Here is a 26,835-nt window from a genome sequence, read left to right on the forward strand (position 1 = left end):
TAGTTTGGCAGGATCTGCAAACTAAAAGGAAAGTATGGGGGCTGGGATAATTGTTTCCCACTTGTGGTAGCTATGATTTTGTGGAGCCATGGAGCAAGAGTGGGAAAAGCCCTCCAAAAGTGCAGAGGAGACCTTCTGAGAGTGCAGGGGAGCCTCCTGAGAGCTCAAAGGAGACCTTCTAAGGTCATAGGGAAGACCTTCAGAGCTCAGAGGAGTGGAGAACTGCGTACCTGCCAACTTTGGTGAGGTGAGAGGGGGAATGGAGAGCTGCCTGCGTGCAAACCCAGGCAAGAGGTGGAAGCAGTCAGCCCACAGAGAAGGAACCATGGGGTTTGGAAATCAACCACAAGTCAAGATAAAAGAGGACTTTACTTGGACACTCTGTATTGACTGAGGAGATTGTAACTTGCTATGACCTAGGGATGAATAGTGTTTGTATTTTCTGCCACCCCTTAAGGATGATATGTTGTGCTGGTGAAGACCCTGGCCTGGGACCCCCTGATTGTGTAAACAAGATGTTTTGCTTAAAGATGTTGCTATGAATGTGATGGTTTAGTTTATCGAACAATGATATATGCCGAGAAATGCTATAAGATATAATGAATGATACGTTTTATTTAAGACTATGTGGCCACCTTACTTATAAGTTATTATGTGATGGGATCACAAAGTATAGTGCCTCTATTTGTTCCAGGATCCATGGCCATTTAGATTGTAAGGCCAAGGATCTTGGAGGGATGGAATGTAATGGCAAGCAAAATGGGACTTTTTGCTATTTTTTCTTTTAGAGTGCTTCTCAGCACTAAGGCAATAAAATGCCTTTGATTGAGTCTTGCCTTTGTTGAATCAAGAGTCTTTGATTGAATCAAGAGTCCTTGATGACCTACTTAAGTCACAAGAAAGCCTAAGTCACATGAGTTTGAGTCACATGGTCATGATGCCCTCTGACTCTGAAGAAGTGTATATATATTCAGAGGTTAGCATTTTGCTTGGGGGATCACTCATTGGAAGAGTGTCCATGTGATTTGGCCAGACAAGACTCTGGGTAGCCGTTAAGGAGCCCTGCCAGCTTTGAAAACCCAGGTGCTAGTACTTCTCTCTCTCTGTCTCTCTCTCTCTCTCTCTCTCTCTCTCTCTCTCTCTCTCTCTCTCTCGTACCTAAGTATATATTGCTATAGTCAGACAATTAGAAGCCTGTCTGTGAATATATGTATGTTTAATTAACGTAAGATTATTAACCCCTCAAAGTTGCTTTCCTTTAAAAAAGCAGCTCAAAGAACCTATGCTAGCAGCCCTCCTGTGTACTGGTGTTATTGGCCTTACACCTCCACCGTAGCTGATAGCAGCACTGTTGCTACAATGTTAAATGACTTGCCCAAGGCCATATATCTAATAAATGTCAGAGACCATGTCTGAACCCAGTTCTTCCTGATTCCACACCCAGAATCCTATCCATTAGACCACAGTGTTTCATATATGGAACAAATAGGTAGTAACTGAAGAAAGCTGAAAGTGAGGATCCAAGTTCTTTTGATATGGTACAATGAATTTGGTATGCCAATATAAAAAACAGTAAGAACCCTGCCCAAAGAACCACTAGAAGCTTGAAACTTTAGAGGCTAGAATCCAAACATGTGTTGAAATTTGAATCAACTGATATTTTAAGGTTGATTAATGCCAGACTTCAATGGAATAGTATCAAAGATGAGAAAAATTTGGAAAAGATCATAGAAATTCTGTTTTCCATTGTTTCAGTAAACAGAAATTCACCTACTTCTCTTTGCACATGTCAGGTTTTACCCAGGTAAGCACCCTGAATATACATAAATACATACATAAATACATTCATACAGAGAGAGACAGAGAGAGAGAGATTGGTAAAAACCACTTTTTCCATATTGGAAATTGTTAAAACTGATTTTTTAAACTTAATTATGAATAGACCTGTGAGGAAATAAAGAAAATGTAGACCACAGTAATATGTATTGTCTGAACCACTTCTCAGCATGGTATAAACCCTGCCTCTAACACTCAGTTGTTGGACTATGGCCAAATTACATAACCTCTCTGAGCTTCAGTTTATTCATCTGTAAAATGGGGATAATAACAATTCATCAAACGTTAATAAGCCCCACTTGTAGCCCATGGGTATAGTTAGCTGTCTGTGCTCTCCTCACTTTTACCTTTCACTATCATTAAGAGACTAATCTGTCTCTATCTCCTGGTCTGGGTGGGACCTAGTACTTTAACTGAGCTTTGAAGGAAGCTAGGGATTTTAGGAGGAGGAAGTGCATTCTAGGCACAAGGTCAAAGGTGCAGAGATAGGGAATGGAGTGTCTTGTGTGTGGAATAGGATGAAGGCTATTTGACTGAACCATAAAATGTGTGCAGGGGAGTAGTGTACAATACAACTAGAAATGAAGATTGTATCTAGATTTTGAAGAGTTTTAAATGCTAGACCAAGAAGTTTGTATTTGTTCTTAGAGAGTAAGGCAAGTAATCTAAGAATAAGGTAGTATAATACAGTGTTCTGGACTTGAATTCAGAGGACCTAGGTCTGATTCTCAGCTCTTTCACTTACTGTCTTTCTGACAATGCTTCAGTCGTTTAACTTCTCTGGATTTCAGTTCCCCATCTGTAAAATAAGGTAGTTGGACTAGCTGGCCTCTGACATCCTTTACAAATTCTAAATCTATGATCCTATAGTCCTAGGATAATAGAAGGCATTGTAGTTATTGAGTAGGGGAATGATAAGTCAGATTTCTGCATTAGAAAAAAATCACTTTAGCAGCTGTGAGGAGGATGGTTTGGAAAGGTGAAAGATTTGAGGTATAGAGTGGAATGGAATAAGCATTTATTAAGTGCCTACTGTGTGCCAAGCATTGTGCTAAGCACTTTATATTATTTTATTTCGTCCTCACAACAATGCTGGGAGGTAGGTATTATTATTCCCATTTTACAGCTGAGGAAACTCAGGAAGACAAAGATAAGTGGTATGCTCAGGTCACATATATATCTAGTAGGTGTCTGAGGCTGGATTTGAACTAGGGTCTTTCTGACTCTCTACCCACTGTGACACCTAGGGAATCCATTTAGGAGACTAATATCATAGACCAAGCATGAGGTGATAAAGGACTGAAATAGGGTAGTTATGGTATGAACAAAAAGAAGGGATAGACGTGAGAGATATTGTAGTAAAAATTGATAGTTGACAATTGATTGGAAATTTGGTATATGGGAGAGTAAGATGTTGACAACAACTCTGAGGTTGTGAACCTGAATTTCTGGAAGGATGGTGATGTCCACAGCAGAAATAGAGATGTTCACAAGAAGGGAGGGTTGGGGAGAGGGGAAGATTATGAGTTCTTTTGTGTGTGTATGTGTGCTTTTAACAAAAATTGTTTTAAAACTTAAATACACAATAAGAAAAGAAAAAGAAACATTATAAACTTAAATACTAAAACTTAAATACAAAACGAGAAAAGAAAAAAAAAGCATTGCCACGTGCACAGTAAAACATGAGAGGATTCAAAATATACATCAATGCATTTCCATTTCAAGAAAGACTATATAATAAATACATTAACACTGCATGGGTTCCAAGCTGTCCATCTTTTCTTTGCTTCCTTGTAAGTTTTCTTTTGTTCTCTTCTGTGCACATTTTACTTTGTTCTTTTTCTGCTCTTCTTCCCCCACCCCCAATAAGTCTACAATTAAGCATGGGTATAACACACACATATACACATGCATGCATATACACACACACATATACACATACAAACATATATAAATACACGTATACATACCTACACTTACATGAACATACACCTACTTAAACACATACATATACATACATGTATAGACATATACACATAAATCTATATATACACATACATATATACATATAAGCTAACATATATAGACTGACTTACACATACATATACTTACATATCTATAATCATACTCATATGTATAGACATATACATCTATATGTAAGACCAAACTATACTTGTTCTCTGAGGGTGGATAACATTTTCCTCCCTAGGTCCAAGTCTTTCCATATTTTTCTAAGTCCACCAACTCATCATTTCCTAAACCACAGCAATATTCAAACCTTGTACTGTCTAGTTATTTTAAATAGTCTATTCTGAAACAATATAGGTTAATATGGCTTACATATAGTGTAGTTTCCCTATTTTTCTCTTTTCATTAAATTTATTTTAGCTTTGACTTTGTCTGAGATCATGATTACTACCCCTGCCTTTTTTCCCTAATAAATCCTACTCCTGATCTTTATTTTGTTTGTGTGTATCTCATATTTCCTATCTCTCCTGACTCCTCTACTTTACTACTACCTGCTACCTTGCTTTCCTATTATTTAACCTACACCCCCAAGATCCCTCCTTTATCCTCTCCCCATCCTACAATCCCTCTTATCCTCTCCCCCCTCCCTATCGCCTTAGCCTTTTATTTCTTTCTGTATTTAGAAGACTTTTCTACATATACATACACACACACACACACACATACACACATGTATGCATTGTTCTCTCTTTAAACCATTCCTGATGAGTGTAGTGTTCCAGAACTACCAACCCTCCTCCCCTATCTAATTCCTCTGTGTCAGTTCTTCCTCTCACACCTCATTGATATTAGATAATTGCTCTTTTTACCTTTTCCTAGATGGTTTACTTTTTTAGTATCACCTCATACTAAGTTCTACCCCAATATTTCTAATTACCCAATTACTAATAACATTCTTAGACATATAATTTACATTTCATTGTATAAAAAGTAAACAGTTTGTCCTTATTGAGTCCCTTGTAATTAGTCTTTGATGATTATCTTATTTTTCTCTTGGATTTTTTATGTCAAATTTTGTATTGATTTCAGATCTTTTTGCAACAAAATCCTGAAAATGTCAATTCATTAAATGTCCTTTTTTCATTCAGATATTATCAGCTTCATTGGGCATGGTATTTTTAGCCACAGCCCAAGTAATTTTGCTCTTTGATATGTAATGTTCTAAGACCTGTGGTCTTTTAGTGTAGCCACTGTTAGGTCTTATGTAATGCTAATTGTGGCTCTGCAATATTTGAATTTTTTCTTGTTGCTCATAATATTTTCTTCTTGAGCTAGGGATTTCAGAATCTCACTGTGGTATTTATGCAGGTTTTCCTCATAGGCTCTCTTTCACATGGTCAGCATTTCTATATCTACTTTCCTTTCTTGTTCTAACACTTTGGGAGAATTTTCTTTAATTATTTCTTGTATTCTTTCATCATAGATTCCAGGTAGTCCTATTTTTCTTATGTTTTCTCTTCTTGATTTGTTCTCAAGATCAGTTGTTTTTCATATAAGATGTTTTACTTTTTCTTCTATTTTTTCATTCTTTATATTTTGCTTCATTATTTCTTGGTCTCATAACTTTGCTGGCTTCTCCCTGCCCAATTCTAATTTTCAAGGAGTCATTTTCTTCCTTAAGGATCTGGATCTCCTTTTCTAGTTGGTTGACTTCATAATCTTTTTGTTTTTATTGGCTTGTTGTTATTTTTTTTTAAATTTTTCTTCAATCTCTCTCATTTGATTTTTAAAGTCTTTTTTAAGTTCTATAAATTCTTTTGGGGCAGGTGACCATTTGACATTACTCTTTGGGGTAGGAGAGGCTTTTTTTTGCTTTAATATCCTTCTTTGAAGACAAACCCCAGTATTCTCTTTTCCCATAGTAACTTTCTATGGTTGGGTTCTTTTTACTTTGCCTGCTCGTTCTTTAAAAATTTGTGGCACCTTGTTATTGTAATCAACTCTACTCCTGTGGTATGGGGGATGATGTCTTTGGCCTCAGATTCTCCTTCAGTTCTCCTCTCTGGTCTGGAACCAAAACCAAGAACTCCATCCTCCTGTAAGTGCCCACAGCCAGTGGCATCCTCCCCCACTGCTTCTGCATTCAACAGGCTTGTTGTGTGCTGGTTCCTTCTGATCCAGTGCTGCATCTCAGCAGCATAGTGTGGCCTAGTATTCCTTATCAGCAGAGGTTCCCTCAATCTTCCGCTGCTCAGACACCCAAATCCCTACATTGCCTGGAAGGTGAAAATTCCAGTGGCTGAGACTGAGGCTACCTCCAAACCCAGCTAGCCCCAGGGCTTGTTGCTTTCTGTTTCAGAGGAATTAACCTGGAGGGGCTTACACTCCACATGGACCAAACCTCAGATCTCCGGTTGTCCCAGGAGGACCACTGTTCTGCCCCAACTCTTGTCTATTCTACCACTCTCCATTAGCCCTGCGGTACTATTTTGTCTTATTTGTGGAGGAAATCTGGAGAGCTTGGAATTTTCTGACTTACTCCATCATCTTGCCAGAATTCTCTGGATTATGAGTTCTAGAGAGATAATGCATCATGGAAAGATATTAAGTTGTTGAAAGATAATAATGTCTCCAATAACTCTCTTACAGGATTGTAAAGGACAAATGAAATCATGTATATGAAACACTGGGCAATTTGCCTATTTACAAATTAGCCCTAGAGATTGGCAGGGGCTCTGCAAAGACAAGCCACCACAACCACTTAGAACTAATTGGTAATTTAGTTGGACTCCTTGATAATCAGATAGAGATTATAGATACAGTCTAAATGAATCCACCTGCCAGTATGTGAAGACTGCCTGACCCAGACAATAATTCAGGAACAGCTATTTCAAGTGAAGACTGTGTATTATACAATTATGCTGCTATTTTGTATGATATTTTGAAGACTTACTGAGTTATTAGTGCTTTAATTTTGCTTGCTGTTGCGTATATTGATTTATATTGTGTAGGTACTCGTGTACTTCTATGGCATGTGCATGGATTATTTTTTGCTATACTTTAGACCTATGGTAATTGAAGCATCCTCTATGAAGGGATGCATTGCATTGTTCTATGTCTATCCTATGTATTATTTCTCTACCTCACCCTGAGGCATCAGCTTTAATCCTTCCTTATTCCTTCTTTTACCCCACACCGACATAATTATTGTTTTTTATAATTTTCTCAATTAACCAGCATTTTTTCTCCCTCCTTCCTCCACTCCCATTGAAAAAAAAATAAAAACAAAACCTTTGTAACAAACATGCAGAGTCAGGAAAAACAAAATTTTCACAAGTGGTTGTGTCCAAAACTGACACATTTCATCCTGTATTATGTCCATCACTCGTCAGGAATGAGTAGCATGCTTCATCACTGGTTCCCTGGAATTATTGGTTAATCATTATTGCATGGATTATTGATGTATATCTGTTGTGAATATCAACCTAGGGTGATTACCTGGGATGCTAGGTTAATTCTCCTTTTGCTTATATTTATTTTGATGCTGTGTTATTCAGTTCCAGATGTCAAGGGACTAAAAAACTTCAAACCCCAGAGAAGAATGTAACCAGATGTATTGTTAATGTATTTTTGCTTAATTTTCTTCCCCTCCATTAATAGGCCCATGTGATCTGCTTAAGTCACATGGAAGCCAAAGTCATATGTGGAGGGAGGAGCTTGCTGAATGGGTGGATCAGGAAGGTTAGAGGAGAGCTGAGAGGAAGTGAGATCAGAGCAATTAGAGTTGAGGGAGAGAGAGGTGCTGTGAATGTTTGTTTGTGGGAAGGCCAGAGCAAGCGGAAGGCTTTGGGATGGAGTTGCTCCCTGCTGTGATAATGTGTATTAACTTCTTTGTTGCTGTGATGGATTTGGTTTACTGGTGTTGGGATCTGGCTTTCTGGTGTCTGAATAAATTTTTTGGTTCTGTCTTCTATATGGAGAGTCTCTTATATTTTACAATTCAGAAATACACCAGCATATTCATAGTCGCCATCGGCACTGTGAATATTGCCTTAGAAATATACCAGAGTACTAGAGGGCATGTAATACAGAAGTTGGCATTCCCCTGGTGGAATAAAACCTCTTGAATATCCATCATTAACCTAAGCATTAGGACTATGGGGTGGAAGGAGAAGCATCCAGAGCCTAGCTATGGGGCTTATAGTCCTTGAGAGATGGTATTCTTCTGACTTGTGGAGACAAAGAAAGAGAGAAATAGAGAAGGGAGGTGCAGAAGGGAGAGAGAGAGACAGAGACAGAGAGAGGGAGGGAGAGAAAGACATAGGAGAGGAGAGGGGAGGGAAAGAGCGAGAGAGAAAGAGGGAGAGAGAGGGAAAAAGAGGAAGGTGGGGAAAGGAATAGAATAGGAATATAGAATCATGTTATTCATGTTTTCTTTCATTGACATGGACCAAGGATCCTTGTTTAGGTAAGGATGTCAGGGTAGTTTCTTAAGTCTCTTTCCACTTTGAGAAGTTGAAATTTTTTTAAATAAAAAATACGCCTTAATCATACAGAAAATGTAGAGATGGCAGTGTGATGTGGTGTGGAAAGAAAATACACTTGATTTGAAGGACCTGGGTTCAAATCCTGAGTCTTCCATCTACTACTTGTCTGACCTTGGGCAAGTCACCACCGTTCTCTAGGTCCATTTCCTCATCTTTAAAATGAGGGGTATTCAGGACTTGATGACCTTTAAGGTCCAGCTGACTCATCCTTCGACCGTCCTAGTCCCTGAGTTCCTCACATTTGCCTCTCTTTGAGCTCTCTCTCAGGGGGCAAAGCTGTTTCTCAAGTCCCTCCATGGCCCCCCACGCCCCCCCCCACCCCCTGCCAAACGAATGTCATTCTGCTTGCAATAGGTTGTAGCTATAGGGAAAGGGATCTTCCACCTCAATGGTCTTATCTACTGATCCTACTATTAACCTGTAAGAGAGCCTCAACAACTGATAAGGTGTTTTACTGCATCCATTCCACGTAGCAACACAAAACCATTTCTATTGCAGAAAAAAAAAACAGTATGAGTGTGGAATCTGAACTGACTACACATGGGTCCCATTTTTCAATACTGTTTTCAAACTGAGAAGTGAGTACTTTGGAAAATTTCAAAAGGGCTCCTCATCAGTTGCCAGGAGTCCTGCTAGTCTTCAAGTGTTTTATTTTTCTCCCTTAGTCCTCATTTACTTCCTTTTATAAGTTGGGTCATTATTAATATAGGCAGAGGATATCATGTGTCCAATCTATTTTTGCTGTGACTTTCCATTAAGGAGTACAGGGACAGGTTCCATCCACATCATTAGAAGTCCTTTGTCTGTTAAGCTCAGATCATCTTTATGGAATGCTTCCCAGCTATTCCCCATCGTGTCCTAATATCTCCCAATCTGCCTCTCTCCAAACTCTTCTACCCACAACACAATGCAAAATATAAAGTACAAAGACCAAATTAAAATGTGCATATGTCATTTATTATTAAAGTATTTTTAAACTCATGAAATACAGTGTAAAAGTACAACAAAGGTACTGTGACCATTTAGATTAGAGATAATCAGGTTATTTACATGTGTGTAGGTATATATACAAAGTGCAGATAAATACAGAAACACTACAAAATAAACAAAAAACACATTATGATAATTTACTGGAGTACTTCCCCCCCAATATACCATATTGCAGTTTGTCATGTTAATTAATGTCTGTAGAGAAATTCCTAGGACTGAAATATAGTATCCAAACATCTAGGAGTGGTTAAGACTCCAGTACCTCCAAAATAGAAACTAGAAACTACAAATAGGATTCTGAATTGGAAACCCTGTCATCTTCCCTGCCAAACCATGACCTTGCATTTGCAAAGGTTTCACCTCAGAGTTTAAGACCAGTTTTGCAGTAGCCAAAGATTACTGCTGACCCCGAGTATAACATGCAGGAAGTATTACGACAATCTGCGGAAGTTGGTGTGGTGCCTTCAATTAGGGAGGAAGCACCATGGAAGACAGCAAAAGTAGATATGTAACTCTTGACATGGGGCCGCATACAGCGGAGATCCCACCAATTTGGGGGACTGCAAAAACTATAAGGCAAAAATGAACACTCTTTATACCTCGAAGGGAAAGCCTTCTGTTAGGAACAAAAGTAAAAATAATTTCTATTATGTAACTGCCCAAAATTAGCCAATGAAGTCAAAAGGAAATGGGAGATGTCTAACTCAGCAACAATATAGGTGGCCTTTTAATACCTGCAGTGGCTCACACTATAGAAAGAACAAATTCATTGAAATGAAAACCCTTTTGCAGCAGCTGCTGGGAACAGAAAAACAATCAGATACTTAGAAAATTTCCTCCGTTGTTTAAAACACCTTGGTATAAACACAACCTGCATTTTTCTCTGTAGCCTGGAGATATTAGTCATAGAAAACTAACTTCAAAGACGGGCAAGAAAAATTGGTCATTGTTGTGCTCTATCATGTGTGTTTAGAAGAAATCTTCCACAAAATGGCTTTCAAAGATTTGGCTAAGTTGTTCTGAGCACTTCTGCCTTTCATCCTGAGAAAATACCACCATGTTAATTTTGGCATAATTTATTGAGAGAGAAGAACATCCAACAACCTTGTATAAAAACACCCATAATGGTGTCTTCAAAAGCTCTTGTGTATACCTGAATGTGCACAGGTTCTTGCGAAGCTACTAGCAAAGAAAATCCATTGTTTTCAGTATTAGCACATTTTATGTGGTGATGGGGGTCAGGTGTATAATGGTTAATGTCCATGAGGAGTAAGATCACAGGTAACAGGTATCACTGATTTGGCCATTAACGCACATCAATCATTAATTTGCCTGGGCCTTATTATATGTTTTTAATAAAAAAAGTCTGGATTTGAAAAAAAAGATGACTATGAATTCATTTGGGGAGACTTATGGTTTGAGGAACCATCCATCCAAAAGTCAGCTTATGAGTACCATAGATAAAGTTTCAAATATTGTTGTGACACTAAAGTAAATGTATACTGTCCGCAGACAAAGAGTTGGGTGCTATGGCTTCTGTGTTTATAAAACATAATTATGTAATTAGACACCTTTGGGGTCCTGCACTCTATAAAATCATTCTGAGATTACATCCATAGTCAGAGTTCTATGTCTCTGTGTACCAGGCATGGTCACCAAACACCATGAGCACTACAGGGGGGAGGGTGAAGGAGGGGGGTGTCCGAAGTAAAAGGATGTCTCTGGGTAGGCTTTCAGAGATAATACTGTATTTCTCTAAAACTTAAATATTTGAAATTAAATAATAGTCTATAATATAAGAAAAAACTCATAGAGTATCTTTATTTCCTCTAGTTTAAGAAGGATTAATGGTGAGTTATCAAGTGAGTATTTTTCTCCCTGGCTTCTGAAAAGGGGTAGGGATGGGATAAGAAAGGATATAAACTGTCAAGAATTCTAATTTGGTTCATGATAACCATTCCACATCTAGGAACACAGAACAGTAAGATGGGGCATACCCAACGAACAAAAACACTTGCAACAAACTCACAGAGAAAGCAGTCGGCTATCTTGTGGCTGAAGATGCCTCAAGGCCAAGATAAGACAGACTTTGGACATTCTCCTGCCACAAAATATAATATTTTGGACCACTTATTCTACTGCATTACATTTTCAGGGTGTAGTGGCACAAGAAAAACAGCTACATGTAGAAGAGACACATAGTTTCCATGGAGACACTTTTCACATGACATAAATAACAGTTACCATAATATAACACATGCCAATTTCACACCGATTATTAGGCAACCAATAGTTGTTATGGTCAAACCACAAAGCCTTTACGAAAACTGAGATACAATTTTACCATAGTCACATACTGCCTCTGCTTATAAGTGAGATGCATTTCAAATTCTATCAAAAATACTTCCTGGATCACCTATTTTGGCACTGTATTATTATTGGTCCAGATCCATTATTTCATTGGTATAGGGCAGAGGTGTCACATATGTGGCCCATAACACTCCTGAGTGCAGCCCAAACAGATTAAAATGTAATTGGGATGGTTATTTTTAACAAAATAAAAATACAACGGAACATATCACGTTTTTCTGAGTCAAAACGCAGCCCAAAGGGATTTTTATGTACACATAACCCTGTTTCTGTTTGAGTTTGACACCATTCCAATTTTATCATTATAGAGAATTCTGGGGAAAAGTCCCCAAACATGTATATTGTCAGCTATAATGCAGTCAGAGAGTTGACTGGGACACAGAGGTTAAGTGACTCCCCTGTGGTCAGGTGGCCACCATGTGTCAAGAGGCAGGACCTGATACCAGGTATTCCAGACTTGAAGGTCACTCTATGCCTGGCTGCCTCCATATTATTATTTCTTGTTCTATAATTTTCAGATTTCCCTGATACTTGGAGACATGTAATTCATGTAGACATGCTATTAAGGCACTTTAGCCTCATTTACAACATGGCTTTGAAAAATAGGTCTGATTTTGTAAGCAATAAAGATGAAGAAAGTACAACTGCTGGGACAAAGCAACAAGGTTGAAATCTCTAAGGTATAGCACATTATGAATAAGCACATTATGTCTATAAAATAGTTAGGAAAATGTACAGAGAAAGAACAGCAGCAGACTATGAACCTCCATTAGCAAGAAAGAAAGCTGGCTGTAACCTTTGCCTGGTAGTGTAGTGACCCTCATACAAACCAAGTTCAAAAATGACCCATTAAGCCCTACTCTACTGCAATTTATATTAGAGTGAATTTGAATGTGATGGCATTTGGTTTGTGTTTAAAATCAAACGTAGACTGAGACTTCTTGATTGAGCAGCAGACATATTTCAGTTCTGAGTCTCCTATTAAAGGAAAGATGGCCTTTGGGGAAAAAACAAACTAACCTACTCTAAGAGATTTTCTTGCATTATGGAAAATGTACGTTCAAAAAAGATTTTCACAAGCTACTTTTAAGTGAATCGAAAAAGATAACCCGAGACTAAATTTTGGTAAATGAATAAAAGGGCTATAAAATGTGAATATGACATGTGACTAAAGTGTATCATAGACATGCAAGAATATCATGAAGACTAAAACTTTTGATCCAGGTCATGATTCTGGCAAGGTATTTATTACACAGGGAAATAATCGTAATTGTTATTGAAATTATTATTCTGGAAAATGAGCAAAGAATACATCATGAACACTGCTGTCATCAGAAAGGTGCTATAAGGAAGAACTTGATATAGGGTGGAGAGAGCAACAGTAGGTGTCAGTAACACAGAGTTAAGAGTCCCTGCAAGGGGGCAAAGGGCAAATGAACCTATGCGTGTATGGGTGTTCATGTGCCTACTAATTTACAAGGAATATAATGCTATTAATGCTGATGCTAGTGTTATTAAACAAGATTCAGGATTTTAGTGCAAAGAGGGATTTTTATCATTTTACAAATGAAGTAACAAAGTTCCCATGGGGTTTAAATTCTTAAGTTCCCCAATGTAAGACAACTCAGAACCAGGATTAGAAGCTAGGTCTTCTGACTCCTGGTACCATGATGTCTCAGCAATTATTTGTTTTCTAAAACACTGCCAGCATTGATTCTTGTAATATTATGAAACCATTCTGTCTGTAGCACTCATCTTTCTCCAAATCTACTTGCTTTCCAACCATGGACATTTTGTCTCCTGTTTGTCTCTCAATACTAAACCTTTATTCCATTCTCAATTTTAAAAGCATAAGTACTTTGTGGCATGGCTTTTTTGCAATTCAGTATATTTTATCCTGTTTCCCTTAGGAAAGTCATTTTACAACAGACCGAGATCACCAATTATAATATAGAGTGAGACCCACACAGTCAACACCTTATTATCTCTGCCTGTGGGAAGTATTGATATTGCCAGCAAAACAACATGGCAAATCCACCAAGCTTGACTGGGGTCATGGCCTTGTTGCCTGCATTCATGAGTCAGCTGGATGGAAAAGACCCTTGCGATACCTCTCCACAGTACAGAGAAGAGCTCCAAGGACCAACATATAGCTAGCAGCAAGGACAACCATTTCTGCAAGACAAGAGGCAACTGTATGCTTCATAAGGTGCTAGACATTTAATTCTAAACTTGATAAGGCAATAGTTTCCTTTCTAATTTGTATTCATCGACAATTCAATACAATCCCCAAGAAAATAAAGCTCATAAACAGAATGATATAAAGACTAGCAAGTCCCAGATATTACTCTGGTTCAAGAGAGATGGAAGAAACTAAGATAACCCAATTTAAACAGTATATAGCTTTATATTTCATTTTCAGTTCAGTATAATCTTTAAAATATATAGCTTGCCCATCTGACATCTTCACAGAAGACCTGTGTCATCTGTAGAAGAAAAACTCAGAAAAAATAATGCCATCAGTCATAAGGTATTTTGAAATGTTGTAATGTATGTGGCATCTGGGTCTGTGTTTTTACATTGGGTGTTCATATATAATTGCCTTATACTGTGTATTCATATATACTTGGTGTTTTATTGGCTTCAGAATTGCTTCTGTGAAAAGCCCCTATCATACCTCAAGCAGGATATAAATAAAATTTTTATAATTATATTTATACAAAAGGGTAAAAATCTAGAAGTAAAGGAGATATCCATTAAAAAAATTTATTGAGTGCCTACTATGTGCAACACACTAAGATAAATTCCAAGATAAATAAGACACAGTCCCTGTTCTCAAGGGGCTTTGGGTAGTAAAATAGATAAAACTAAGAAGCTGTTGGGAGAGAATAATCACATTCTGGATGGGTTAAGGTTTAATCAGTGTATAACCTAATTTGGCCTCATTTACATAGATAACACACATTATTGCATATGAACATTATCATCTCCTCAGATAACAAATAAACAAAAAGCAATGTTGCAAATATATTTCTTTGAAATGCTAAGGACCAGCAAAAACTGACATATAAAGAAAAGTCAACTCAATACCTTTTTTTTTTAAAGAGAAAAAAGTATACAATTTAAATTATATTATGACATGTGATTTCTAGATACTTCAGGGAGCAGTGAGTAGGGATGAATATATTTGGTCAGGACTCCCAAAAATCTTGTAGCAGTTTCTTGGATTATAAGTTGCCTGGACTGGATGACCAACTCAGGATTTCTATTTCCAATTCTGCCCTTGTTATGTTAAAAAAAAGTGTATGGTTTTTCTTGATCAAAAAACAAGTCATTTAAATAGAGTGCTAGCTTGAAAAGACAGGCCAACGATTTAAATCCATTTTGTTTCAATGACAGCGGAGCTGTACAAACTGCCAGTAAAGAACTTGACAAAAATCGGCCATTTTCATTGAGTGGGCTGATCCCTGTATCTGTGTCAGATAAAATCATAGCACTTATTATTATTATTGTTACCATGGATACCATGAAGATACTGCCATCCACTAACTCTAATTAGAGGAAGACAACATAATTTTCTGGAACTAGTCCTGTTTTGCCTTCATAAGTTGCTTTTAACCATCCGGGTTCGACTGATGGGTATACTGCAAAGCAAAGACAAACACAGTACAATTTACAATCATTCATTATCTGAGAGAAAGCATTTAAATTCCTATTAGGCTTTATGGACATTCTCAAACTGACCATCACGTCATAGGCTCATCAGAGCTGAGAAGGGCCTCGGGAGCATCAGTGAAGAATTACAGGGACTCTCAGCATTGGAAGGCATTTCACAGTCCATTTAGCTGAACCCAAACTTGATCAAGAATCCCTCTGACATCATGTGCAACAGGTGGTCATCTAACTTCTGCATGAAGACCTCTAGTAAAGGGAGCCCAACCAGATCCAAGGCAGCTCCGTTCCCTTCTGGAGAGCCTTGGTCTTCATTCCAGTAAGCTGGAACCTGCCTCTTGCTGTGTCCCCTCAGTGTTCTTATTTCTGGCTTCTGAGGCCAAGAACAAAAAGATGAATCCCCCTTCCCCATGACAGCCTTTTGAATTCTTAAAGAAGGAAATCATGTCTGTTTTTCAGGCTAACCACCTCCAGTTCACTCAATAACTGATCCTTGTGCTGCTTAATCTTGATGCCCTGTAAATGCTCTGATCACCCTACTCTAGAGCATAGAACTCAATAAAAAATTCCAGTGGGGGGGGGGCAGGGGCACAATATCTGACCAGGAAAAAATATAGTGAGACAGTCACCTCCTGAATCCTGGATTAGGACTCTCTTAGGCTAATATTATGTTAGCTTTTTTGGCTACACTATCATATTGTTAACTTTTTTTACATGAGGCTTTTTCTGATACCACCATGCCAAGTGCCTCCCTTAACCCTCCAACTGCTTTATGTTAATTTTACATATTCACATTATATATAATCATGTGTGTGTGCACGCATGCATACACACACACACACACACACACACACACACACACACACACACACACACACACAGACTTTTCCCTGATAAAATATAACCTACTAGAGGGCAGATATTGTTTCAGTTTTGTCTTTGTATCCCCAGTGCCTATCACAGTGTCTAGTATACAGAAGGCACTTAGTAAATGCTTGTTGAATGATCCTGAACTAGTAGTACTTTAAAATTTGCCTATCTTTTTAGCTGCATGGCTAGCTAGCCATTCTCCACACAGAACTTGTCGAGCTGATTTTTTTAAACCCAAGGTTTTATCAAAATCCATTCATTTGAATAGACTATCAGCTTACTTAACTTTATTTTACTTCAATGATAGTGAATGAATAAATGGAAAAGCATTTCTTAAGTGCTTAGTATATGCCGGGCACTGTGCTAAGTACTGGAGATATAACAAACCAAATGACACCCTCCCTGCTGTCTGTCAAGGAGCTACATACTGATTGGAAGGGATAACACAGAGAAAGGAATGCAGCTATAAGTGAGATCTAGAAAGATCTGGTAGACCTTAGGGTGCAGGAACAGGTCAGACGGTAATGCCCAGGTGGCTGGAGAATGTAACAGCAGGCCAGATGGGAAGATCTGCTGGCCTTCTATCTAACTGGAAGGATTATAGTTGTTGACTCCTTACTCATTCAAGCAGTATTAACGGCTACATCCTCCTTGCCCCACAGAGGGCTGGAGTAGAGGAAGGGATTCTTTTCCTTGTTAGTGGTGATGGGAGGTCAGTTTCCATCTGGGAGGGGGAGAAAGGAAGGGCAAGTTGGGGGGATGGCTTCCTGAAGCATCTGCCCTACTGGGACCCCCAGAGGTGGGCTTCGCATGGCAGGGAAGTCAGAGGATGGAAGGGATAGGTATCATTATTTCTCCCGTGCCTGCTAAGATCCCTGGCACTTATCAATCCCTTTTAGATTGAGCCCAATGTTCTAATCTGTCGATATCTTTTTTGGATCCTGTCACCTAAAATATTAATTATCCCTTTTAGCTTTGTGCCATCTGCAAGTTTTATCCATACGCTACTTATCCATACAGAAACAGCTGGGCTTGGTGTCAGGAAGTCCTATCCTCAAATACTTACTTAGTATGTGACCCAGAGCAAGTCATTTAACCTATGTCTACCTCAGTTTCCTCATCTGTAAAATGTGGAAAATAATAGCAACTGTTTTCCAGAGTTGTTGTGAGGATAAAATGAGACAATACTCAATAGTGTACATGTATTGCACGCGTGTGTACACATGTATTATATATTTATGTATATACACACAAAAATATATATGTCAGATATAAAAAATGCTATATAAATGCTAGCTATTATTAATTTTCACCTTCATTGAAGTCACTTATAAAAGTGTTGACGAGCACAGGGCCAATGGCAGGTCTCATGAACACTCTATTACAAACTTCCCTCCAAAGGCGAATCTTCCAAGTTCATCTTCCTAAGGAATAAACTGAATTGGGGGAGGAGGGGGGTGTTAAGTGATTTGCCCAAGCTCATGTATCTAGTTAATAGCAGACATGGAACTAAAATCAGGTCTCCTGACTCCCACTGAAGTATCTTTTTACTCTGTCACACTGGATTCTTCATCTTAAATACAATCATCAAAACCAACAACCAGCAATGATTTATTTGTGTGTGGAGCACTGGGTTAGGTAAGGGGAAGGGAGGGGAGGAAAGGAAAATGCTATTGTGGTCATGGACTCTACCTTCCTGGAGCCTGCAGCCTGCGAAAAATATGTGAATAGACAAATTCAATGAAAATTTGTTGAACTGAACAGAATTACATATATTGCTTACCATTGGAAAATATTGCCCCTTGTGGGAAGGAGAGTTCATGACTGTGCTCAGCTTTACAGGAATACATGGCTTTAGCTTGGCTAAAACACAAGAAGAAAAGTTGTTACGTATCAATTAAAGTGTATATACATTTAAAACAATTTTTAAACATGCTATTGTTTTGCTAAACTTTACCATTATTATTCCAAATAATCACTTATCTGATCTATGTATAGATATATAGGTACGCATATGATGCTGTGCAGCATGGTATGATAGAAAGTGGGCTGATGGTCAGGAAAAATTGGGTTCAAGTTCTACCACTGACACATACAGCTGAGTGACCCGACAAGTCATTGAGCATCTCAGTGAACCAGGCAACTCTCTAAGAACAAAATTTACACACTTGTTGCCATTATTATAAGTGGAGAAAATTTACACACAGGAGAAAGCATAGATTCAGACCAAAAGAGGCCTTCCCTCCAAAATAAACAGACACAGTCCATATATCTATATACATATATGCATATGTAGGTATATTACAATATATACATGTGTGACAAATGAAAAACCCTGAGACACAGAGTTTCTGAGTAATTAATAATCAATTTATTAACTAGGCTAGCTGGCAATCAATAAATTGATGGTCAATGGTTTCTCTTAACAACAAAAGACATGGACAGGCTGAAACCTTTGAATAATCCTTGAAAGGGAATTGCCTTGACAATTGAAAATCAACCCTGTTTGGTAGACATATAATGAGGAGGCAAGATAGAAGTCTTTGGCTCCTCCTACTGGGAAGATGGCTTGATCATGAGACTCAGCCATTGCCAGCAATCTGAACAGGGGAATACATCTCTATCCAGACCACTCTGGTTGATTTTCTCCTTCACAAGCTAGGTCATCATGAACTCTAATGGTGGGGTACAAGAACAGGGGCTCTTCTCCTAAGGGTAAGAATAGCCTAGACTGGATTCTGTTTATATCTAAATGGAAGTAAGATATCCTAATTGCGTGGGGTCCTGCCTAAGACAGAAAAACAGGGATGGTGAACCTGCAGCCTCTAGGTCCTCAAGTGCTGCCATTTGACTGCATCTAAACTTCAGACAGCAGCACTTGGGAACCTAGAGGGCCACATGTGGCCTTGAGGCCGCAGGTTTGCCACCTTTATAGAACATGTTCCTTGAGGGCTAGGACAATCTCATCAATCAGTTACATCCTTCAGAGACTGGCTTTTTGCAGGAGTTGGACCCTAAATGAGGAAATAAAGGAGAAAAGCATGTATCCTACATTAATAACTGGTTATTAATATGATAGTAAAATAATAATTTCCTCTCATATATAAATACAAGTGTGTAGATTAAGTACACACACAAACGCACACACACATACACACACTTCTAGAAACGAAAATTAGATAAATCAGCAGTGGTCAAATGGTCTAACAGCTTTCTTTTACATAGAACATACAGTTTGTGAATAGAAAGAAGATGACTTTTTACATAAAGTCAATAGCCAGATGTTCTGACCATAACTCTCAAATGAGGCTCTCTGAAGTAACTTTTCATCTGAGATCACTCAAATTTTTAAAAACACAAACTATTTCCTTTTACTGAATGCCAAGAAAAACTTCATTAAATCTCACTGCTACAAAGTCACTAAAGGTAGTTACAAAGAAAAATCCATGTCAGCCATTATTCAGCTTTTAAAACTATGGAGAAGAGATACAATGAATACATTTTAGTTTCAATTACAAACACAAATTTCAGCATTTTCATGAATTTCTCACAAGCCATTTTCATTACAGTATTTCATACTTTTAACATATGAGCTAAATGATAAATGCACACATACATACATATATGCATTTTCCCCCTAATGTCTTGAATATACATACAGAAAATATTTGCCAAGATTTTAAACTTTTCAATGTGAGACCAGGAAAGTAGCAATTTTCTCCTGATAATATCTTCAGTTACAGGTGTTAGCTTTGGTTAGATCTCTGATGACATAATGTAGATTTTGTAAAGATGAAACTTTTCTCCTCGAGTGCTAACGCTTTGTCACTCCTTTTGGTCTATCAAAGAGGATGGGAAAATAATACTATCCTCTATCGTGGGACTCTCAGGAAGAGTCTAACTGTCCTTTGAAAAATATTTTGCACATTCTTCTTGATACACAGAAGGCAGCTTTGAAAGTTCTCTCCCCCCCGCTCTCGCTCTCTTGCGCTCTCTCTCTCGCTCTCTCTCTCTCTCTCTTTCTCTCTCTTTCTCTCTCTCTCTCTCCCAAAGATATCTAACCTACAGGAAAGAATTTCTTACAACATAAGCCATACCTCATTTTTTAGTCCTAATTCCAAATGTTATTTAATGAAGGGTAAACTCAGGGATGTGCTGAAGCTAGCTTGAACTAGTAGGATTGCTGATAGTTAAAATTCTACTATGAGGATTCATTATACCTTGGAAACTAGTAAATGCTGTAAGTCAGCACTTGATTTGTTCATTGTTTAGACTTACAAAAGTGATGGAAAAAAATGTTAGTGGAGACTTTTAAAAATTAAGTACACCATTTTATGGCTACTATGTAAGTTTGTGGGACATACCATTGCTCTGTGTATCCCCGGTCTAGAGCTGAGTGATATAATAGAGCTAAAGTTGTAAGGAAAATCAAGAGAAATGGGACTTGTATTGGCAGGCATTTAAAAATTCTTTTTGAATTAAGAAAACTCTTACAAATTCTATATGCTAGCCAGCTTAAATTTCCTGAAGTATTTCCTAGTGGTGTGCTAATAAATATTTAACAACTGGCTAAGTGTAGGTGGGTGGTGAGGGGAGGGGAGAAGCAGTGAGTAGAGAACGTACACAGGACTCATCTTTAAGGCCAGTCTCCATTAACATTACAGAGCTTATTACCCACTTATCAGGAAAGATGAAACATGAAACATAAAGAACACAATGTAAGGTAGCACATTATCCAGTATGGTGACTCCGGTTATTTTTTTTTTAATTTAAATTTATTTATTTAACATATTTGGTTTTCAGCATTGATTTTCACAACAGTTTGAATTACAAATTTTCTCCCCATTTCTACCCTCCCCCCCACTCCAAGATGGCTTATATTCCGGTTGCCCTGTTCCCCAGTCAGCCCTCCCCTCTATCGCCCCCCTCCCCTCTCATCCCCTTTTCCCTTCCTTTCTTGTAGGGCAAGATAAATTTCTACGCCCCATTGCCTGTGCACCCACCCTCCCTAAGAAGTCGAGCAATTCAACCTAGGCCACACATGTATCATTATGTATAACCCTTCCACAATACTCATGTTGTGAAAGGCTAACTACATTTTGCTCCTTCCCAACCCATCCCGCTTTATTGAATTTTCTCCCTTGACCCTGTCCCCTTTCCAAAGTGTTTGTTTTGATTACCTCCATCCCCATCTGCCCTCCCCTCCATCATCCCCCCCTTTTATTTTCTTTTATCTTCTTCCCTCTTCTTTCCTGTGGGGTAAGATACCCAACTGAGTATGTATGGTATTCCCCCTCAGGCCAGATCTGATGGGAGCAAGGTTCACTCATTCCCCCCTCACCTGCCCTCTCCCCTCCTCCCACAGAACTGCTTCCTCTATGCAAGATAATCCACCCCATTCTATCTCTCCCTATCTCCCTCTCTCAGTATGTTGCTCTCTCATCCCTTAATTTCATTTTATTTCTTTTAGATATCTTCCCTTCATCTTCAACTCACCCTGTGTCTGCTCTCTCTTTTACACACACACACACACACACACACACATATATACACACACACACATATACATATATATACATATATAAAAACACACATATATACACATACATACACATACATACATATACACATAGATACATACATATATACACATTCACTTATATATATACATAAACATATATATATATATATATATATATATATATATATATATATATATATATATATATATATATGCATATTCCCTTCAACTACCCTAATACTGAGGTCTCATGAATCATACACATCATCTTTCCATGTAGGAATGTAAACAAAACAGTTCAACTTTGGTAAGTCCCTTGCAATTTCCATTTCTTGATTACCTTTTCATGCTTCTCTTGATTCTTGTGTTTGAAAGTCAAATTTTCTATTCAGTTCTGGTCTTTTCACTGAGAAAGCTTGAAAGTCCTCTATTTTATTGAAAATCCATATTTTGCCTTGGAACATGATACCCAGTTTTGCTGGGTAGGTGGTACTAGGTTTTAATCCTAGCTCCATTGACCTCCGGAATATCGCATTCCAAGCCCTTCGATCTCTTAATGTAGAAGCTGCTAGATCTTGGGTTATTCTGATTGGGTTTCCACAATACTCAAATTGTTTCTTTCTGGCTGCTTGCAGTATTTTCTCCTTGATCTGGGAGCTCTAGAATTTGGCGACAATATTCCTAGGAGATTTCTTTTTGGGATCTATTTGAGGAGGCGATCGATGGATCTTTCAATTTCTTTTTTTTTTTTAGTTGAACAATTCTTATTTTTATTGTGTATTAAACTTTATAAAGCATTTTTTTCTTATATTTCTTTTTTTTAATTTAAATTTATTTATTTAACATATTTGGTTTTCAGCATTGATTTTTCACAACAGTTTGAATTACAAATTTTCTCCCCATTTCTACCCTCCCCCCCACTCCAAGATGGCTTATATTCTGGTTGCCCTGTTCCCCCGTCAGCCCTCCCCTCTATCGCCCCCCTCCCCTCTCATCCCCTTTTCCCTTCCTTTCTTGTAGGGCAAGATAAATTTCTACGCCCCATTGCCTGTGCATCTTATTTTTTAGTTGCATACAAAAACTTTTTTTGTTTTTGAACATCTGATATTAAAACTTTGAGTTCCAAATTCTCTCCCCTCTTCCCTTCCCACCCACCCTCCCTAAGAAGTCGAGCAATTCAACCTAGGCCACACATGTATCATTATATATAACCCTTCCACAATACTCATGTTGTGAAAGGCTAACTACATTTTGCTCCTTCCCAACTCATCCCACTTTATTGAATTTTCTCCCTTGACCCTGTCCCCTTTCCAAAGTGTTTGTTTTGATTACCTCCACCCCCATCTGCCCTCCCTTCCATCATCCCCCCTCTTTTATTTTTTTTAATCTTCCTCCCTCTTCTTTCCTGTGGGGTAAGATACCCAACTGAGTATGTATGGTATTCCCCCTCAGGCCAAATCTGATGAGAGCAAGGTTCACTCATTCCCCCCTCACCTACCCTCTCCCCTCCTCCCACAGAACTGCTTCCTCTTGCCACCTTTATGCGAGATAATCCACCCCATTCTGTCTCTCCCTATCTCCCTCTCTCAGTATGTTGCTCTCTCATCCCTTAATTTCATTTTATTTCTTTTAGATATCTTCCCTTCATCTTCAACTCACCCTGTGTCTGCTCTCTCTCTTTTACATAATATATATATATATACCTTTATATATATAAACACATATATATACACATACATACACATACATACTTATACACATAGATATATACATACATACACATTCACATATATACACATAAACATATATATATATATATATGCATATTCCCTTCAGCTACCCTAATACTGAGGTCTCATGAATCATACACATCATCTTTCCATGTAGGAATGTAAACAAAACAGTTCAACTTTAGTAAGTCCTTGCAATTTCCATTTCTTGATTACCTTTTCATGCTTCTCTTGATTCTTGTGTTTGAAAGTCAAATTTTCTATTCAGTTCTGGTACTTTTCACTGAGAAAGCTTGAAAGTCCTCTATTTTATTGAAAATCCATATTTTGCCTTGGAACATGATACTCAGTTTTGCTGGGTAGGTGATTCTAGGTTTTAATCCTAGCTCCATTGACCTCCGGAATATTGCATTCCAAGCCCTTCGATCTCTTAATGTAGAAGCTGCCAGATCTTGGGTTATTCTGATTGGGTTTCCACAATACTCAAATTGTTTCTTTCTGGTTGCTTGCATTATTTTCTCCTTGATCTGGGAGCTCTGGAATTTGGCGACAATATTCCTGGGAGATTTCTTTTTGGGATCTATTTGAGGAGGTGATCGGTGGATTCTTTCAATTTCTATTTTGCCCTGTGGCTCTAGAATATCAGGGCAGTTCTCCTTGATAATTTCTTGAAAGATGGTATCTAGGCTCTTTTTTTGATCATGGCTTTCAGGTAGTCCAATAATTTTTAAATTATCTCTCCTGGATCTATTTTCCAGGTCAGTGGTTTTTCCAACGAGATATTTCACATTGTCTTCCATTTTTTCATTCCTTTGGTTCTGTTTTATAATATCCTGATTTCTCATAAAGTCACTAGCTTCCACTTGCTCCAATCTAATTTTTAAAGTAGTATTTTCTTCAGTGGTCTTTTGGACCTCCTTTTCCATTTGGCTAATTCTGCCTTTCAAGGCATTCTTCTCCTCATTGGCTTTTTGGAGCTCTTTTGACATTTGAGTTAGTCTGTTTTTTAAGGTGTTGTTTTCTTCAGTGTATTTTTCAGTATTTTTTTGGGATCTCCTTTAGCAAGTCATTGACTTGTTTTTCATGGTTTTCTCACATCCTTCTCATTTCTCTTCCCAATTTTTCCTCTACTTCTCTAACTTGCTTTTCCAAATCCTTTTTGAGTTCTTCTATGGCCTTGGGCCAGTTCATGTTTTTCTTGGAGGCTTTTGTTGTAGGCTCTATGACTTTGTTGTCTTCCTTAGGCTGTATGTTTTGGTCTTCTTTGTCACCAAAGAAAGAATCCAAAGTCTGAGACTGAATCTGGGCACGTTTTCGCTGCCTGGCCATATTCCCAACCAACTAACTTGACCCTTGAGTTTTTCAGTGGGGTATGACTGCTTGTAGACTAACGAGTTCTATGTTCCACATTTGAGGGGGAGGTGCCAGCTCTGTCAGACCCACACTCCTTCTTCCCCAAGAACCCCCAGTCCAGACTGGGCTTAGATCTTCAGCAGGCTGTTGCACTCCTGCTCTGATTCGCTACTTAATTCCTCCCACCAGGTGGGCCTGGAGCAGGAAGTAACAACAGCTGTAGCTGCCCCACCTCCGCTGCCCCCGGGGCTGGAAGCTGACCCGCGAACTCCTTCCACTCCCGCAGCTTTTCCCACTAACCTTCTCTGCAGTCTTTGGTGTTTGTGGGTCGAGGGGTCTGGTAACTGCCGCAGCTCACACATTCAGGACGCTAGGGCCCCCTCCACCCGGCTTCTGGTCTGGATGGTCCACACTGCTCAGGCTGGGCTCTGCTCCACTCCGTTCCCAGCTCCCAGCTCCCAGCTCCGTGTGGAACAGACCTCACCCAGAGATGACCTAGGCTTTCCTGGGCTGGAGCCCTGCTTCCCTCTGCTGTTCTGTGGGTTCTGCCGTTCTAGAATTGGTTCAGAGCCATTTTTTATAGATTTTTGGAGGGACTCGGGTACGGAGCTCACTCTAGTCCCTGCTTGCCAGCTGCCATCTTGGCTCTGCCCACTCGACTCCTGTTATTTGTAGAAAAACCCACTAACAGCCCTGAGAGAGTAGAAGTTCAGTTCCCTTTAAAAGGAATGGAATTGGGAATGAAGGAACAGAGTGATAAGGGCTGGAAGGTCACTGTTCTCTTCACTTTGTTTTTTAGTTACTGCAGAACTCTTGAAAAGACAATGAAAGAGAGAAGTTTAGATCACTGGACAATCAGACAGGCCTCAAGAACCAGCAGTATTGAATTTAAACACAGAAGGCAGGTGCTTGTAGGCAATGGTGGTAGAGTGCCCACTCTCTCATGCAGCATCTCTGTATCAATGCAAAGCCTTAGGAAAATGACCAAAGTTCTGTGAACCTCAGCTTTCTGATCTACAACATGGGAACAACAAAATTTGAACTACCTGATTCTGAGGGTTGTGATCAAATGTGACAATACACAGAGTACTTTGTAGACCCCAAAGTGCTAGATAAAAGTCAGCTACTATAGTTTGGACTATTATGGCTTGCAGCAACTTTCCATAAACAATTGACAAAGCACCAGAAACTAGCTTAAACAAAAATTTTCAACTTAAGTCAACAATGTAATATGTGTACAAATTGTGTACAAGGCACCATTCTCAGTTGCAGACGGATATAAATATTTTAAAAAATGACATACTCACTGCCCTCAATGGGTTTACAAACTTACAAAGGGGTAATGCAGAATGCAAACAAATAAAAATGATGCAAAGTAAAACTTAACTGATTAAGGAAAGATCCAAGACAATGTGTTATAATGAATTCTGAGAAGGGAGCATTTACTTTAAACAGGTAGAATAAAGGAAGATTTCACATGAGAGGCAATGTCTGATCTGGATCTTAAAGAGAAGGATTTAGACAAGCCTAAGCAAAGGGGAGTACTTTTGTGAATGCATGGAAATGTGAAAGTGCAGGATAAGATCAGGAAATAGCTAGTAATGAAGTTTGGTGACTGTAGATTATGCCTAGGCGAATAATAAGAAATGAGACTGGAAATGTACACTGGAAACAAGTTATTGATGGTCTTAAATATCAGGCTAAGAAGTTTGCATTTAATTTTGCACGCAACAAGGAGTTGATTTCTGAGCAGGGAATAACAAGGTGAGACAAGTACATTAGGAAGATCATTTTGGAAGCTGTAAAAGACTAGAGTAGAGTTTGGAGGGAAGAAGTGCAGTTAGGAGGCTGTTATATTATAGGTGAGAAAGGATGAGGGCCCGAAGAGGGTGGTAATGATCCTACTAGAAGGGAAGGGACAATTGCAAGAGGTATTGTCAAAGTAAGATCAACAAGACTTGGCCATAGATTAGTTGTG

General features: G+C 38.6%; 1 protein-coding gene across 1 annotated transcript in view; it reads right to left on the minus strand.

Moving 5' to 3' along the window:
* Window positions 1-9,286: 9,286 nt before the first annotated feature.
* ARHGAP42 (Rho GTPase activating protein 42) overlaps window positions 9,287-26,835 on the minus strand; it is a 428,597-nt gene continuing 411,048 nt past the window's right edge. The window contains exons 23-24 of the mRNA XM_036743492.1: window positions 18,037-18,116; window positions 9,287-15,355 (exon numbers count right to left, since the gene is read on the minus strand). Of these exons, the coding sequence (XP_036599387.1) occupies window positions 15,267-15,355; window positions 18,037-18,116 (169 nt within the window). The 3' untranslated portion in view covers window positions 9,287-15,266. The remainder of the gene's footprint in view (window positions 15,356-18,036; window positions 18,117-26,835) is intronic.

The sequence above is a fragment of the Trichosurus vulpecula genome, chromosome 2 (assembly GCF_011100635.1).
Source record: "Trichosurus vulpecula isolate mTriVul1 chromosome 2, mTriVul1.pri, whole genome shotgun sequence".
NCBI classification, from domain to species: Eukaryota; Metazoa; Chordata; class Mammalia; order Diprotodontia; family Phalangeridae; genus Trichosurus; species Trichosurus vulpecula.